At 35.6% G+C, this 16,889-nt stretch overlaps 1 protein-coding gene across 2 annotated transcripts; it reads left to right on the plus strand.

Moving 5' to 3' along the window:
* Positions 1-476: 476 nt before the first annotated feature.
* egfl7 (EGF-like-domain, multiple 7) lies at positions 477-16,763 on the plus strand. Of its 2 annotated transcripts, none has more exons than XM_065243906.2 (9): positions 477-652; positions 7,499-7,635; positions 9,117-9,242; positions 9,500-9,606; positions 9,697-9,792; positions 10,566-10,757; positions 14,388-14,464; positions 16,160-16,343; positions 16,428-16,763. In XM_065243906.2, the coding sequence occupies exons 2-9, from the start codon at positions 7,559-7,561 to the stop codon at positions 16,445-16,447; spliced, it is 879 nt and encodes a 292-aa protein (XP_065099978.1). In that variant the 5' UTR covers positions 477-652; positions 7,499-7,558; the 3' UTR covers positions 16,448-16,763. The 2 variants fall into 2 exon arrangements, with proteins under 2 accessions (XP_065099978.1, XP_065099979.1); XM_065243907.2 differs by lacking the exon at positions 477-652 and adding an exon at positions 1,353-1,617.
* The last annotated feature ends 126 nt before the right edge of the window (positions 16,764-16,889 follow it).

Consider the following 16,889-nt stretch of genomic DNA (forward strand, 5'->3'; position numbering starts at 1 on the left):
GGTTTTACCTTGACATATGAAATACATTTACATGCTTGTTTTCTGTTTTTTAACTTGTTCTAATGTTTTTTTTATATAACATATCAAGGCCCAAGTCCCCTGGTTGAGAAACGCTGCTAAGGATGGCAATGTCTACAGAACACCCACAGCAACGTTTTTATTTTTGGCTGAACTATTCCTTAGCTTCTTTGCCCTCGAAAATATGTGTGTTGATTTACTTTGGCTCTCTTTCTCCAAACTATTAAAACAAGGTATGCAAGTTCCCATCACAGGGCCAAATTCTCAACCCCACGGTTTCTACAAATCACGGTGTGTTTGTGCACCAGAGACAGACGTGATTAAAAGTTGCAAGGCTGTTTGTGCAGCAGGTTTTATCAGCAGCAAACACTCGCAGGATATCCGCTTTGGGATTGTCCATCCAATTCCTGAGCTCCACAGGAAGCGCGGAATAAAAAGCTGGAGAAAAACGCCCAAATGCATCTCATTCCTCTCCAGTCGGATCGCGGGGAGCATCGAGACACCGCACGCGGCTCTTCAGCACACTGAGAAAGAGTTTATAAGAAATGCTGGCGATGGAGAAGCGCCTTAGAGCGCGCGGCAGGTGGACCGCATGGCAGCTCGGCGCGCGATCACGTGACCTTATTCTAGGAGGGTGAGTGCGTGTATTCATTTTGATATGATATTCGTTCGGAACAAGTTATTAACTTCTTCCATGGCTTATTTAAGTAGGTCATGTACAATAAAATCTGAAAAATTAACTATTTCATTTCATAATCCGCAGTGCATCATGTTTACGCGTCAATTAAATTGATCTAATTTAATAAGCAATTGTCTGCAATTTCATTGGTACAAATCTGAACCTGAGTAAGAAAGTAAATAGCAGTGTAAAACATTTTTGGTGCCTTAAAATTTGAAGTAGGCTTATTTTGATGAGTTAATGTAAAACATATGTTTAGATTTTTATAGTGTACAGTGGATTAGGTTTATATTAATGTATATAAATGTGATTTAAATGTGATGATAGTTGCCGATGGTCTTATGGTTTGACAAAACTTGATGCAGATTTTATACATTCATCTGAGATTTTGGATAACTATTGAATTGGCTACAAACACCTCCAAAGTTTGCATTCTTTTCGTTTTCTTTCTTTCACTTTCTTTCCTTTTCCATGACCCCTTAAACTCGGCACCGTTGCGTGTGAATTCCTCGGGCGATGACGTCACGGGCAGTGAGCGTCTCCCCTGTGGGCTCGTGCGCTAACGTTTCTCCCGGGACGTCCCGGTAAAGGAGGGGCAGTGGTGGTGTGTGGTTACCCCCCTGCACGCTTTGACAGTTGTGAAAGAACTGAACTGAGCGCAAAACCCCTCCAAACCAACCCCACGCAAAAGCGGGCGCGCGCATGGAACTTCGAGTCCCGTGCCAATGAGTTTTTCTGGGCACATGCGTGTTTTTGGATGATTAATATAAGAATATTTCAGTCCTGTCCTTTGGTTTGGTGGGAAACTTTGTTTTTGGGACGCGTTAAGGAATCACTTGCTTTGCGTCTCACGTCTATGCACGCGACTGTCTGCGTTTAATTTTACAGCGGCGCGCTTATCTCGTGAACCGAAGTAAACAGTAAGTGTTAAGAAAGTCTTTTTAATTTAAATGTATGCATGCACGCATCACTCTGTTTATACTGTAATATAAAATCAGATTATAAGATTTTCGTATAGTACTAGTTAAGGTTTATTGTGTCTGTGTGTGTGGCACACTAGAGATTACTGGCTGATTTTACTCATTCCTGTTTGCTGAGTGTGTGTTAGCATAAAGTGTCATTGCACTCAGCTTGGATCAACACTGACATTTTTGAATGGCATAAAATAATGTTGCAGGAAATTAGCGCCGCCTGCTGGTTGTGTAACGCGCAGTCAAAGGATCCTTAACCCTAAACTTTCCACTGTTTTGCACTGCTAAACTGTGTTATTGTATAAAACCTCCTCTTTTGTACTGTTCTCGTTATTATTCCTTCTTCGGTTTCATTACTATTCCTACTTAAATGTTGCTTTGTGAATTGTGCAAAATGTTGAATGCATCCTTATTTATAACACACCTAAGTGTCAGTGAATAGCAATCTAGCACACTACTCTCATATATTTCTCAAGTATAGTATGCATAGTGCATATTGCATGCATAATGCATACTACTTCATGCATATTGCATATTAGCTATGTCAATTTTTTATACACAGATGATGTCTATGTCTTTTAAAAATAGTAATAGTAAATGTAGGCTATTTCCTAAAAATAATGTTAAACAGAACACATTGTGCAATTATAAACATTTGAAACTTTCACTATGCTTCTCATATGACTTCCTCATGTTGCATGTTAAATTTAATCAATTGCATGGACTTACAATTTTAGAAATCATCCAGGTATTTTTTTCAAATAAGAACAGCATGGTGGTATTACAATCATAACCTACATAATTTACAATTAATTGACATGCATTTGGCAGACGCTTATCTTACAGTGCATTCATTTACAAGCCAAGGTTTACATTTTTTCTGGAAATCAAACCCATGACGTTAGCGCTGCTATAATGGAATGCTCAACTTGTTTAGCTACAGGAACACATTGACAACACTTGAAAAATGCAGATTAACCAAAGTTGTGTCCAAAGTTGTCACCTAGTACCAATAAATACAATTTGGCATGTGGTGAGTTTGTTTGGCAAAACAAAGATGAGCATGAATGTTAAGTGTTGCATATTGTATCACGTATCACATACTAAATTTAGTAGTAGGCAGCATATAGTGTGCATTATGCAGTACTCTAGTGTTGCATTCTGGACACAACCGCACTGATGTTGATATAACTCCGACTGACTCTCATTACTCTTAACTGCTTCCGCTTCTCATTTGTGTCATTATTTGTGATTATATGCAGCCATGTGTATCAAAATAGAGTTTTGCCTTGGCATGGATGATGAATGCTGTGTGTTTTATTGTGTGCTAAACCTTTATTCGTAATATAATTCTGTATATAAGATTGCAACATAATTTCTAATGATAAACATATGAGAGCCCCACAATAGCATACATTCAGATCTACAGATCTATAGAAATTACGACTTTCTCTTGGTTTTTATACTGTAGGCTGACCTAACCAGGATGCACATTGTGATTTTTATAAACTTCTGACATTGGCAGAATTTAATCGGAGGGAAAATGTGTCACAGTGGCCATAATTCGACGACTGTTTGCATTTTTACATTTTTTAGTATTCTCAAAGTTAATCTCAGACTAGGGATGCTAAACAATTAATCGTGATTAATCGTTAGCTGAATAAAAGTTTTTGTTTAGATCACATATATGTGCTAACTGTGTATAATAAATATGTATATATATATAAATATTTAAATTTAAGAAAAAAAATGTATATATTAAGTATTTATATTTATATATAATATAAATTATACATAAATATACAAATGTATATACACATGTAAACATTTCTAAAACATATACATGCATGTGTGTACATTTATTTATACAAAGTTATTATACACAGTTCACACACATATATGATGTAAACAAAAACTTTTATTCTGCTAACAATTAATCGCGATTAATCGTTAAGCATCCCTATCTCAGACAGCCAAAATTGTTTGGTTTGCACACTTTTAGTTCAAGATTACCTGGTGATTATTATTATTATTAGTGTTTATGTTGTTTATAAAAGTGCTTATGATGCGGTGTTGGATTAAGATGATTTCTTGTGATTTAGTTTTTTAGTCACAAAGTCCAATTTTTTTTTGCATATTTATATTTCATAAATCTAGATTCAGACTTCTTTGTACTATTTTTATGGTGGATTGTGTAAATATCCACTTTTAATGTATAGAAAAGAGTAAACCTACAGTAGCTATAGACAACTCTTGTTGTGAATTACACACTAAATGAAATCATGTGTAAAAAGTTTAGAAAATAATACACTATTCATTTTTAAGAGAACTGAACCCACAGATTGCTTATGCATGACTCAGAGATCTGGCAACAGCGTGCAGCGTTTACATATTGCACTCTGTAAGCATTCAATGTGACGGCTATCAAACACACACATGCATACGATCTCTATGACTGACACGGACTACAGGTATGGGTCTGTTAAAATCATTAAATATTTGGCAGGAGATCTGTCTGAACATCATCTAGAGATCCCAATCCAATTTACAGCCTCATTGTGCTGTCAGACTCTCTCTGCGGTGGGCCGTCCGACTCAACGTCAGTGAAAACATTATCTGACCCAGAGACATCTGCACAGACGGAGGAGTTAACACCATATTTACTGATAAAAGCTGACCTACAGGGCTTAGGGTTAGATGTCAGATCTCACAAGCTGCTGTAAAGAGCTGTGAACGGTGTCTTTATCTTCTCAAATCTGACATTAACCACCACACATACATACACAATGTGTATATCAGCACAACTGAATGTTAATTTTAACTGGTCTAAAAAATGTAAGGGGTATCTGTTGGCTCTGCTCTCCAGTGATTCTGATATATAAGTCTAGGGAAAGACACATGCACGCACATCATCATAACAACTTCAAACATTAAGAAGAAAGTGCAGAAGAGGTTTAAGATGGGTCAGTCATTTTACCAAGAGTGAAGAAACTGCTGACAAAAACACAAACACAGACTTGTTTACACACACTTAGACAACTTAAGCTCCCTTTGCGGCCATACACAATTAATTGCTCTCTGCCCATTTCTTTTTAACATGCACACAAATACACACAAACACGTGTGATGCACATACACACAATACGGACACACATACAAGCACACAAATACACACACATGCACAAATACACATACACTCACATGTTTACTTTGAGTTTACGTTTTTTTATAGAGGTTTAATAGAGCACTATTATAACCCGTACTGCAAAAAAAAAAAAAATCTCTGGCCAAAATATATATTTTGAATTTTGAAAATATATTTAATTTTTTATTATTTCAAAATATAATTTTTAAACCTGTTATTTTAAAAAGTTTTGTAACATAATCATAAAGTTTAGCTTTCAATGCAATGTAAAAAGTTGGTTCAACATAAAAAGTTACTTCAATTGGTAACTTGGTAATTGTTTTCACCTAAAGTGAAATTTTAAGTTGACTTACCTTTTTTACTTTTTTAAGAGTGTTCTTAGGTTATCATGTGTTACCAATTGAAGTAATATTTAAGTTGATACATCTTTTCAATTTTTACAGTGTGGTTTAAAAATATATGGAGGGCTAAATATATATATTAAATGTTTTAAAGTGGTTATATTATGTAAATTTTTTTAAATGTAAAATAAGTCTTTGATGTCCCCAGAGTGCCTGTGTGAAGTTTTAGCCCAAATATCCCACAGATAATTTATTATAGCATGTTAAAATTGCCACTTTGTAGGTGCAAGCAAAAATGTGGAGTTTGTGGGTGTGTCCTTTAAAATGCAAATGAGCTGATGAAATGCAAAACTCAACTGTGCTGTCAATTATTTTCTCTCTCTCATTCTCTCTACACTAAATGGCAGTGCCGTGGTTAGATAGAGCAGATTAAGGGGCGGTATTATTTTACTAAGACTCGCTACGTCACAAAACAGGCGAAATCTGAACAACCTAATTTTTCACATGCTTGCAGAGAATGGTTTTCATGATATGACTCCTTTAAATAAGCCAAATACAAGGCTATTTTATAAAGTATATTTTTAAGTTAAAAAATATATTTAATTTGAACTTTTTCAAAAAATTTATTTTCAAACCTGTTATTTTTGTACATTTTGGAACATAAACATACACTGTAAAAAATAATACGCTGGGTTTTCTTAAAAATATAGATGGTTTCATCGGACGCACGTGATACACGTCTGGATCCGAACCTTACTTCCGGTTTCGTTTTTTTAATGGTCTGACTAGTTGCTAAACTGATCTCTTGAACAAATGCCTGGTCGAAAATAACAAATGTTTTGGTTTCCTAGGTAATCTATGTGTTGTTTTGTTTGCTTGTTATATAAATAAACTATGTTTAAAGAATTTGTTGTTATTTATTATTAGCGGAGTTTACCGGAAGTTACGTGCGGACCGCGACAGCGGCTTGTTTATGTTGTTACCGCTGAAACGGTCTATAGTGCATCATTTTTGCATCCACTTTTTTAAGTAAGTTTTACTTGAAATTTTATGCAATTGCATACATTTCTTAAATTTCCATATAATATTTGCTTAAAAAAATTAATGCAAAAATGATGCACTATATATTTTTTTCAGTGTAAAGTTTATCTTCCAATCCGACGTGAATATGTTAAAAGTGGGTTCAACTTAAAAAGTTACTTTAATTGGTAACACCTTAAAAAAATTTGATTCAACCTAATTTTTCACATAAAGTGAAACTAAAGAGAAATTTTAAGTTGAATAAACTTTTAAAAAAACTTTTTAGGTGTTTTTTTTAGGTAATCGGGTGTTATCAATTGAAGTAATTTTAAATTGAACCAACTTTTTACTGTTTACAGTGTGGTTTGAAATATTTGAAGGGCTGTATATATATTTTAAATGCTTTAAAATACATTGATTTATAAAATATATTTCAAAATATACAAAAATACCCAAAATATATTGGTGAAAAATATAGTTTTGTAATTCAGGAAACATTTTGCATTTTAACAATGTAATTAACCTTATTTACTTTATTTTATAGTGTTTTTACAAATGAAGATGTTCCCAAAGGGAGGTATTGATCAAGTTTGTCAGGTTGTGCTTACTTTTGGGTACATATTTCTCACCATAATATAGTTAAGTAGGTACACACAGACACACACAGAGGTATGCATGAATAATAACTGAGTGTTTTAGGGTTGTTGTCAAAAGCTCTCTTTGAAAAACACTATCATCTGTGTTTTCATTGTTGCTCCTATGAACCCAATAAACCGGCATTAAACAACGTATTACTGTGAGCTGTTCAAGATGAGAGACACAAACACATGTGGTTACTCTACACAAGTTAAAATGAATCCTAATATAGATGAGCTTTCATTGTTTCATGTTAAATGAATGTGTTGAAACTATAAGCTATATCTGTTTTAATAATCACTTCCATGTTTTTAATAACGCTGTGTTATTAAAATCATATCTTAGGGGCTTATTCAACCTGAAACCTTCGCGTTTTAGACGGATACAGAAATATTTCTTCATTACATGCAAATAAAACTATAGCTATGTAACTTAAGCCATATTATAAATCATGATAAAACTGTCTGTTATAAAGCGTGCAGATGTGCTCATCTTAGGAGACCGTGTTGAATTTAATGAACTGTAATTTGTAACAAATCCGAGTCATTTTCTCTAATTTTGCTGGATTGTCTGTCTTTCTCTGTATCAGTCTTATGTTTAAACATTAAATCATTTATAGTCAGAGAAAATGATGGGTTTTAATGTGAATGTTTCTCATAATGTCTATGTCTCTCTCTGTCTCTCTCAGGTAGCTGATATCATCGGCTCAGGTGTACCTGAGTGTGATCGACACACCTGTGACAGAGAGATGTACACAACAGTCCTGCTGTCATCTCTGTTTCTCATGCATGTGACCTCTACGCCTCAGTTTCACGGTCATCATGGGTAATGTCTTAATATCTCCCATTAAAGATGTCTTAAATCTCCCTCATGCCCATTTATAAAGGGGTCTAATCCTAAAGCACTGCTGTCCTGCAAACTAAAAGTCCTAATAAAAGGCAGGGTTGGAGCTAAACTAAAGGAGCTGAATTGGACGGCCCTGTGGCAGGAAGTCTTGGTTCACACATACAAAGGCATTAAGGGTCAAAGGTCACTTTGAGGTTAGAGTTCAATGGGTATAATAGCAGCTAATTTCATCGGCCAGTCGCTTTTCGTTACACATGATGGATGCCAAACTCAGATGCAACACTCACAAAAATGAAACACATTCCTATGCAAACATCATTCAGCATTGTCATACACACACACACATTAGCATATAAAGTTGAAATGCATCAGTAAATTTCCTGCAATGCTACTAAGGTTGTAGGTTCTAAACCAAGACAGACACATACTGGTTAAATATATATATATATATGTTGTAATGCACCAAAAGTAGTTTTGGATAAAAGCATCTGCCAAATGCATAAATGTAAACTCTTATCAAACTCTATGTAGTGACTATTAAAGCATGTTACATTTACACATTTGGCAGACTTGTTTATCCAAAGTGACTTATAGTGCTGTAGATTTATCAGTATGTGTGTTACTTGACAATTAAACAATGCAACTTATGTATTTACCTATAAAAAGGGGCTATAATATATACTACACTGTCAAAAAATGGTCCCTAGCTGTCAGTGGGGCAGTACCCTTTTAAAAAGCACACCTTTGCATCTGAAGAGTTTATATTAGTACCTCAGAGGTGCATATTGGTACCAGAGAGTGCACTTTAGTGCCCCAAAAATATATTTTGGTACCAAATGTATGCATATCTTAGGACCTTTTAAAAAGGGTATTGCAGTGGGATTGTTTTTTGATTTATTTTTATTTTCTGACAGTGTAATACAGTGAGCATATAGGGATATGAAAATGCTATTTTTTATCCAGTACATGGTTTGGTCGAATATATGGAGGATGAAAAATGACTTAAGTGTATATAAATATATGAATAAATGCATGAATAAATAAATAAAGTATAAATAAATAAATTCACAAATAAATGTAGAAATATATAAATAAACACATAAATGCATAAATAAACCAATGTAGAAATAAATAATGCATAAATAAATACACAAATAAATGTAGAAATACATAAATAAACAAATGTAGAAATAAATAAATACACTAATAAATGTAAAAATACATAAACAAATGTAGAAATAAATAAATCAATAAAGTATAAATAAATGCATAAATAAATATATAAATGCACAAATAAATTAGTCATTAGTTAAATGCATAAATAAATGGAGATATAAATAAATAAACAAAAGTATCAACTTTTAATTGTATTCTTTATTTTTATTTGTACATTTATTTATGTATTTATTAACAAAAGTCATTTTTCATCCTCCATAACTGTGTGTTTGTGTGTGTTTCAGGAGGAGAGTTTGTGTTGGAGATGCTTGGAGTCCTCGTGTATCCTATAGCACAGAATCGTTTCTTCAACCTGTACACAAACCCTATATGACCATGTGCCAAAACCACAGATTGTGTAGTACATACAAGTAAGAAAACACACGCACACACACACACAATGTTTTTTTTAGCTCACTCATTTCATTTAAACTTCTGTAAAATGTTTTGCAAACCAATGACCCTTACTTGGTTTGATGTTATCTAATACAATGACATGCATAGATTTTTATGTCCCCAATAATTTTTTTTGTTTTGGCGGGGGGCACTGTATGTTCTGAAGTCAAAGTATTGAAATCAATACACTGACTGCTGACACTCATATACACTGTGTTTTTGTGTTTGACAGAACAATATACAGAGTATCTTATAGGCAAGTGAGTAAAACAGTCGCTAATGTGCACGCGGACTGCTGTCCGGGATGGAGGCGCATGCATTCGCACAACTGTAACCAAGGTACATTGACATGACTTATGCATTTATACAATACAGATAGATATGTTTGTGTTTGTATATGTTGATGTGTGTAACTCTTTCTCTATTTAGCCGTGTGCGAACAGTCCTGTGCAAATGGAGGATCGTGTTTACGGCCTAATAAATGTGCGTGTTCGAAAGGATGGACCGGACGCTATTGTCAGATAGGTACTTAGAAACACACAATGCATACATTTTTCAGTGTTCGAATTGGGGGGGTCACAGCATTGAGGGACCCCCTATAAAGCACAAAAATATAAATTAAATTAATTAAATTAATACAATTTAAATACTACATGAATTTAGCCCCTTCAGACCTGATTTTCAGGTGTTTGATCACTGTGCCTTATTTTGATTGGTTAATCATAATTTTTTTATAAGTTTGTCGGCAAAACATGTGATGTTCATTCCAGTGGACGCAGGGACTGAAAGGGTTAAAATTCTCGTTCTGCCCTGCCACAAAGTGATACTGTCCATTATTTGTCCTAATTTCACAATAAACTAATAGAAAAGATTTCTGAAATAAATGTAAAGATTGTTAGATTTAGGATTGGGTAAGGGGCTTTAAAAAATATTTCAGACTAATTTGAGGGGTAAAAATTGCTTAGGATTCGAGTTAAGGGTAATTTGGGGTTTCTTTGATTAAAACGTTGTTCCAGGACCAACAAAAAATGTTAATTCACATCTTACTTTGTGAAACCACGGTGACCCTATAATGATGGGGGGCTTGGCCAGGGGTGGGTCTTAGCTAGGGGACCACCAAAATCTGCATTTTTTTTTATTTTCAAGGCTGCAATCTGTGACATTTGCTCTCTATTGCCATCTCTGTTTGAAACATAGAATTGCAGATTACTTGCAAAGTTGTTTTCATAACGTGGGTCAAACTAACATTTCCAAACTAAATTATAAATCATTGTGCTCAAAAACCACTTTTTTCTCAGATGTGGATGAGTGCATTGAAGCTCATGGCTGTTCACAGACGTGTGTGAATACACCGGGGAGTTTTCAGTGTGTGTGTCATGAGGGATTCAGTCTGGCTGAAGATGGAATGACATGTTCAAGAATTCCCACGCCCTCCGTGCCGACCGCCGCTCCTCCCACAGCAGACGATCTCTCATCCAGCGCTGATGCTGGTAAGACATTCATACACTAATCAATAATGGAGATAACATTATACACCCTGACATAAACAACCATTGAGTAAGAGATACGAGAATGATGCATCTACCTCCCATGCATGAGAGCTCATCTCAGGGATCACAGATGTAGGTCTTCATTATCCTTACATCCGAGGCCGGTACTATATCCACAGTGCATGCATGCATTCAGTAAGAATCGAACACTGGACTATAGTGTGAAGATGTTTACGGACCCCTGACCAGCCTCACGATTCATTATTACTTTTGGTACGCGCTATGCCACTATCAACTCGTACCGTGAGTAATAGTGCACTGTGACTGGTGACCACATCAACCACGTACGGACCAATCACCTGCCATGAATCTACAACAGATCGTCATAAATGCATTCTGGTTTCTATAAAACAATGAACTCTGGCAGTAACATCTCTCATCACAGGCAACTTCTCCTACATCTGCTTTCTTTTATGTCTCCAAATGTATTTTCGCCAAGCTTCGTTTTTGTCCTAGCAAGCAAAACCGGCAGAGACATTTCAAAATGCTTTCGTGAGTTCACCATGGGAACGCATGTGCCAAAACTAGCTTGTGATATTCAATCTGTGACTTCCTTGGCAGCGTTTCATCATCTTTTTATGTTTCTCCATCTTTCTCGAACTATATTAGTAAAAGCAGAACCTTTACTGTCCTTAGATAGTCATATTGACCGTTTCCTAGTGACAAGCTATAATAATCGCCATTTTTTGGCAGGCCCTCAAAGTTGAACGCATTCCAGTACTGACAGTGAGATTGTTAGTATGTGCAGGAAAACTGCAGGCGAAAAGGGGCCAAATTCGACTTTATTGCTCAATATTTGATCTTTTCAAATCAGACCCTGGCCACTTTCATATGTGGTCCCAAATTCAGATACATATCCGATCACAAAAGCATCAGATTTTTGCTTCATTGAAATGCAATAGAAGTCACAATTCTGCGCCAGAGGAGGCGGGATGATGACGTCACGTCTTTATTTGCGCATGCGGGTCACTTCAGGCCCGTATACGGTGAATAAAAAAAAAAAATCAAACTGAGCATTAAGACCTGCAGTGTGAACTAAGCCTTATACGTCTGAACCATAGACTGAATAAAACATGGACGTAGCGTCTGTGACAGCAACCGTGGGTTTCTGAACAGCGTTTTTGAAGCTAAAAGTGGGCGGATCCGGTCATCGCCATCTTGGCAAACGTATCACTGCCGGATAACCGCAATTGGCCAAATAGGCGGAACATGGGTGAAAATCTTTGGTGTCTGCAGTAAATGGCAGTGCTGTGGTTGGATAGTGCAGATTAAGGGGCGGCATTATCCCCTTCTGACATCACAAGGGGAGGCAAATTTCAATGACCTATTTTTTCACATGCTTGCAAATAATGGTTTACCGAAACGAAGTTGCTGGGTTGATCTTTTTCACATTTTCTAGGTTGATAGAAGCACTGGGGACCCAATTATAGCACTTCAACATGGAAAAAGTCAGATTTTTTCTGCTCCCACACTTGTCAAAGCTTAGTAGTCTGCTGAGACCTCCACTGGGAATAAGGTGTAAGCTCAGTTTACTTTAAAACCGTCACCGGTCTCATTGGTTAAATACAAAGTACCATTTACCTTTACTAATTCAAAAACAATGGGTCTTATTCACTAAGCATGCGTACGGACAAATTTGTACGGACGTTTAACTTACAAATCATGATTCAACAAAAACGTACTAAATTTTATTTTAAATGTATGCAAAAACTTAAAAACAACTTAGACTACACATACGCAATAATCATGAACAAGGAAAAAATATAAAATATATATTACAGGGTTCTTTTTCCTTGTCCATGATTATTGCGCATGTGTGGTCTAAGTTGTTTTTAAGTTTTTGCATACATTTAAAATAAAATTTAGTAAGTTTTTGTTGATTCATGATTTGTTAATTAAAACGTCCAAACACACATTTCACAAACAAATTTGTGCGTATGCTTGCTTTGTGAATGAGACCCAATGAATCCTCCAAACAGAGTAAAATAAAAGTTTAACTATAATAAATATGGTTACCACAGTAAATTTATGTGTGAAGGTTAATGCCGACTTATTTCTGGGATGTGATCTTCTGGAAGTCAATCTACAAATGATTTACGCTAGGGCTGTAACGATAAATCGCGTGTCCCATTAAAAAGATCCGTCTAAAATCGATTCTGCATCGCAAGGCTGCCATTCTGTGTTTAATGCGCAGCTTGTGCGTGTACTACGGCATTTGGTCAGTAGGAAGTCCTTATCAATCTTAAATCATTATGAGTCGGAGTCGTTTATAACGTGCATTTAAAAAAAACACTCGATAAATAAAATCATTCAAAATATTCTTTATTATCATGAAAATACCTGAAACAATCTGAAGAATGGCGACATAAATATCCTTATAGGCATTTCCTGGAATAGCATCCGTAATGTAATGGGTCTTCTGTGGCACAATGGGAGTTTCTGCACGAGAGCGCCCTCTGGCTTTTGGATGTGGTGGCATTTCACCGTAATTCATTCAAATTCATTCATTGAGAAAACACGCATTTGCACGATTAATCGTTAATTTACGCATAGTTATATTTGCATATTAAACATTGGTAAGTGAAAGTTGATATCAATCTTATGGTTTTGTTATATTTAACGTGCCGTTGTGTTGTTGTAAAAGCATTAATGTGTTTAGATTGAGATTTTTCAGCTAAATATAATTGCTATGAGATTTTGCGGAGAGGTCACAACCGGACAGAAAGTGTAGCTGTTGTTTCTCTTTATATTTTGGCTCAGTGCTTCGGCTTACATTCCACATCTATCAAACCCAGACTGCTGGGGGTCACTGTTTGTCTTATACACACACAGAGAGAGAGAGAGACGCACAACAGACAGGCACAGATACACACACAGACATGGAGACACAAGCACACACACTCACAAAAAGTCAGACACACATAGAGAGAGAAAAAGAGAGAGACTCAGACACAAACACAGACTCACAAAGACACATAAACAGACACAAAGAGACACAAGCTCAGACACACACAAACTCAGACACATCTTTATAACATCACACATCTGGGACAGATTGACTGTGCGTGTGTGTCTGTGTAAGAAGCCAAGTGAATGCTAACTATAACTTTAGGAAAATATGTGTGTGTGCGACCCATTGACTCGTTCTGAGAGTGATCGAGTACAACTGCTTGATCACAATCCAACACATCCAAAACAAAGGCCAAGAGGCGGGACTAACAGAGCTAAACTCTGATATGATTGGTTTTTAATCCTTTCCATCACACTATTCAGCCAATCAGAGTTGTGTAATCCATCACTGAGACATTTGATGGAATATGACCTGATTTCATCTACAGTTGGATCCAAAAGTCTGAGACCACATGGAAAATATGTTTTTAGAAAATTATTTGAATGAAATCTGTTAATGTACGCATTTTATTAATAAAATAAAGGATGCAATAAAATATTTTGACTAATAATTTGTGTTGTGTCTGCACTTTTTATTGCATTCTTCTTTTTACAGTACAAGTGTTTTCATTGTGACCTGTGTCTCTCTTAAACACACGTAGTCTTTCTATTTTCTTGAAGGTGGAGGTTTGCGATTGGTGGAGAACGTAACAGAAGAGGTTCAGATGCTAAAAAACCGAGTGGAGCTACTGGAACAGGTCAGACATTCACACGCACTCACCATCAGGTTATCAAACTTCAAACAACTGTGTGGTGTTTACTAAAAAAGTTTATGAGTTTAAAGCCTCACTAATGATTTCATTAAACAACAGGTGACTTATAAACCTGTAAATATTTGAGTGTTTCCAGAAGATATCAAAGGGGATAATTCACAAGACTTTTTTAAGATTTCAAATAAATCTTTGGTGTCCCCAGAGTGCGTATGTGAAGTTTTAGCTCAAAATACCTCACAGATAATGTTAATGTTAAAAAGATCCCCTTCTGACATCACAAGGGGAGCCAAATTTCAATGAGCTATTTTATCACATGCTTGCAGAGAATGGTTTACCAAAACTAAGTTACTGCGTTGATCTTTTTCACATTTTCTAGGTTGATAGAAGCACTGGGGACCCAATTATAGCATTTAAATATGGAACAAGTCATATTTTCATGAAATGTCGCCTTTAAAATACACACTTAAAATAAAGGTTCTTTTTTTGGTCTATTTCTGATGCAAAAAGGTTCTTGGTATGTATGTGATCGAAAAGAACATAAAGGTTATTTTAAGACTAAATGCTTCTTTTGGAAACCCAAAATGGTTGCTCTGCGATCTTAAAAAATAAAGATGTTTTAAATTAAGCATGGACCAGTTAACGGTTTCAAGGTATACCGAGGTTTTAAACAGTCCAGGTTTCAAAATCACTAAAATGTTCTGTGATATCGTCTCCAAGGTATGAGCTCTGTTTATACAAAATTCATGAAATCATTAAGTCATATGATGTTTACATTTAATATACAAAGCATATTATAATTTAAAGGCTTTATTTTTACCTGACATTTAAAAATAACACATTTTAGTGTTGGAATGACAGTACCGTAACACTGTGAAACCATGGTATTTTTGCTAAAGGTTATCATACCGCCAGAATCTTATACTGGCCCATGCCTTCTTGAAATGTCAATGCCATTTTTGGTTCCTCAAACAACCATTTTCCTTACATTTTTATAACCTGAAGAACCTTTTTCACCACAAAGAACCTTTTATGAAAACAGAAAGGTTCCTCAGATGCTAAAGTTCTTTATGGAACCGTTCAGCCAAAAATGGTTCTTCTATGGCACCGTGAAGCACCTTTATTTTGGAGACTGGCATCTCTGCAGAACAAAAAGAGGTGTTTCCCAATTTTGGGCCGTTTACAAACTGAAATAGGTGTTAAAAAAATAATGATGAAACGGCCCTTTTTTGTTCCGCAGAGACTTATACTACACACAACTTTTTTTTAAAGTGTATACAAAGTTAAACATGCAAAGTATCTACTGTGTACTGTACCCACCCACAGAATGAAGTGAACCTTTTGAGCAGTACAATGCTACATTGTTGTTACAGGTCTTCATTATATTTTTAAGCAAATGGTGTCCAGTTATTGTCATTTGCATACAGCAGATTTGCATAGCCTCCTGAGCATTGCATATACATACAGTACTAGATAATGCCAAAATAGTCTGGTGGTATTCTGAACACAGGTGCTACAAATGGTTCTACACAACAATGCAATAGTAGAACCATTTCTGGTTCCTTAAAAAATAAAAAATAGTTGGTATCATATAGCGCCTTTATTTTTAGGAATCTAAAATCTCACTTTCATGTCTGCCACATCTTTACATAATCAAATACATTTTCTCTGTGAACTTTCTAGAAACTAGAGATGGTTTTGGCTCCGTTCACCACTCTCTTCTCGTTGGATGATATTGGGGGTGAAGGAGACGCTAATAGCTTCCTGTCTGACCGGACTAACTTCCTGTCACATTCGCTGCAGCAACTGGACCGTATCGACTCGCTCAGCGAGCAGGTTGGATTTCTGGAAGAACGAATCGGAGCATGTAAGCATTTATTTGCTTGTATGAAATGCATACTGCTATACTATATCAAACATCTCATTTGACTGTGTGACATCTTTTTTTTAGGTGCCTGCCAGGAAAACTGAGCGATTACTGGAGATGGGCTGGATCCTCTCGTGTGAAGACAACAGCTCGTCATTTACATCAAAGTTAAAACCATGAAAAGATGTAAAGGGGAGCATAATGTCGAAGACACACAATTCTGTTTGGGAGTTTTATGAAGTATAACCTGGTGCTTATTTGTGTGTGTTTCGTAACATTTTTATTTCAATTTTATCATTGTATTTTTGTATTGTCTCTCATGTTTAAGTATGAACCAGGAAAATTTATATATTTATTCCATGATAATTCCATGTAGAATTCCTTTCCCTGGATATTACGGTTGAAAGAAACTACAAAAGTGTACTTTTCTGTAATTATTTTTTTTTACTTTTTTTTGTAATAAAACTGTCAAAAAAACGGAATTGGTACATTGCTTTAAAACACACAAAAATAGACAGCGAGATGGAGAGACAGATCAAACCTTAA

The sequence above is a fragment of the Paramisgurnus dabryanus genome, chromosome 18 (genome assembly GCF_030506205.2).
Source record: "Paramisgurnus dabryanus chromosome 18, PD_genome_1.1, whole genome shotgun sequence".
NCBI lineage: Eukaryota > Metazoa > Chordata > Actinopteri > Cypriniformes > Cobitidae > Paramisgurnus > Paramisgurnus dabryanus.

Bases quoted from the DNA above. Each gene is read 5' to 3' on its own strand.
- egfl7 (XM_065243906.2), top strand. From the start codon at position 7,559: ATGTACACAACAGTCCTGCTGTCATCTCTGTTTCTCATGCATGTGACC. The intron at 9,607-9,696 runs GTACATTGACAT...TTCTCTATTTAG, and splicing joins TTCGCACAACTGTAACCAAG to CCGTGTGCGAACAGTCCTGT. The intron at 10,758-14,387 runs GTAAGACATTCA...ATTTTCTTGAAG, and splicing joins CTCATCCAGCGCTGATGCTG to GTGGAGGTTTGCGATTGGTG.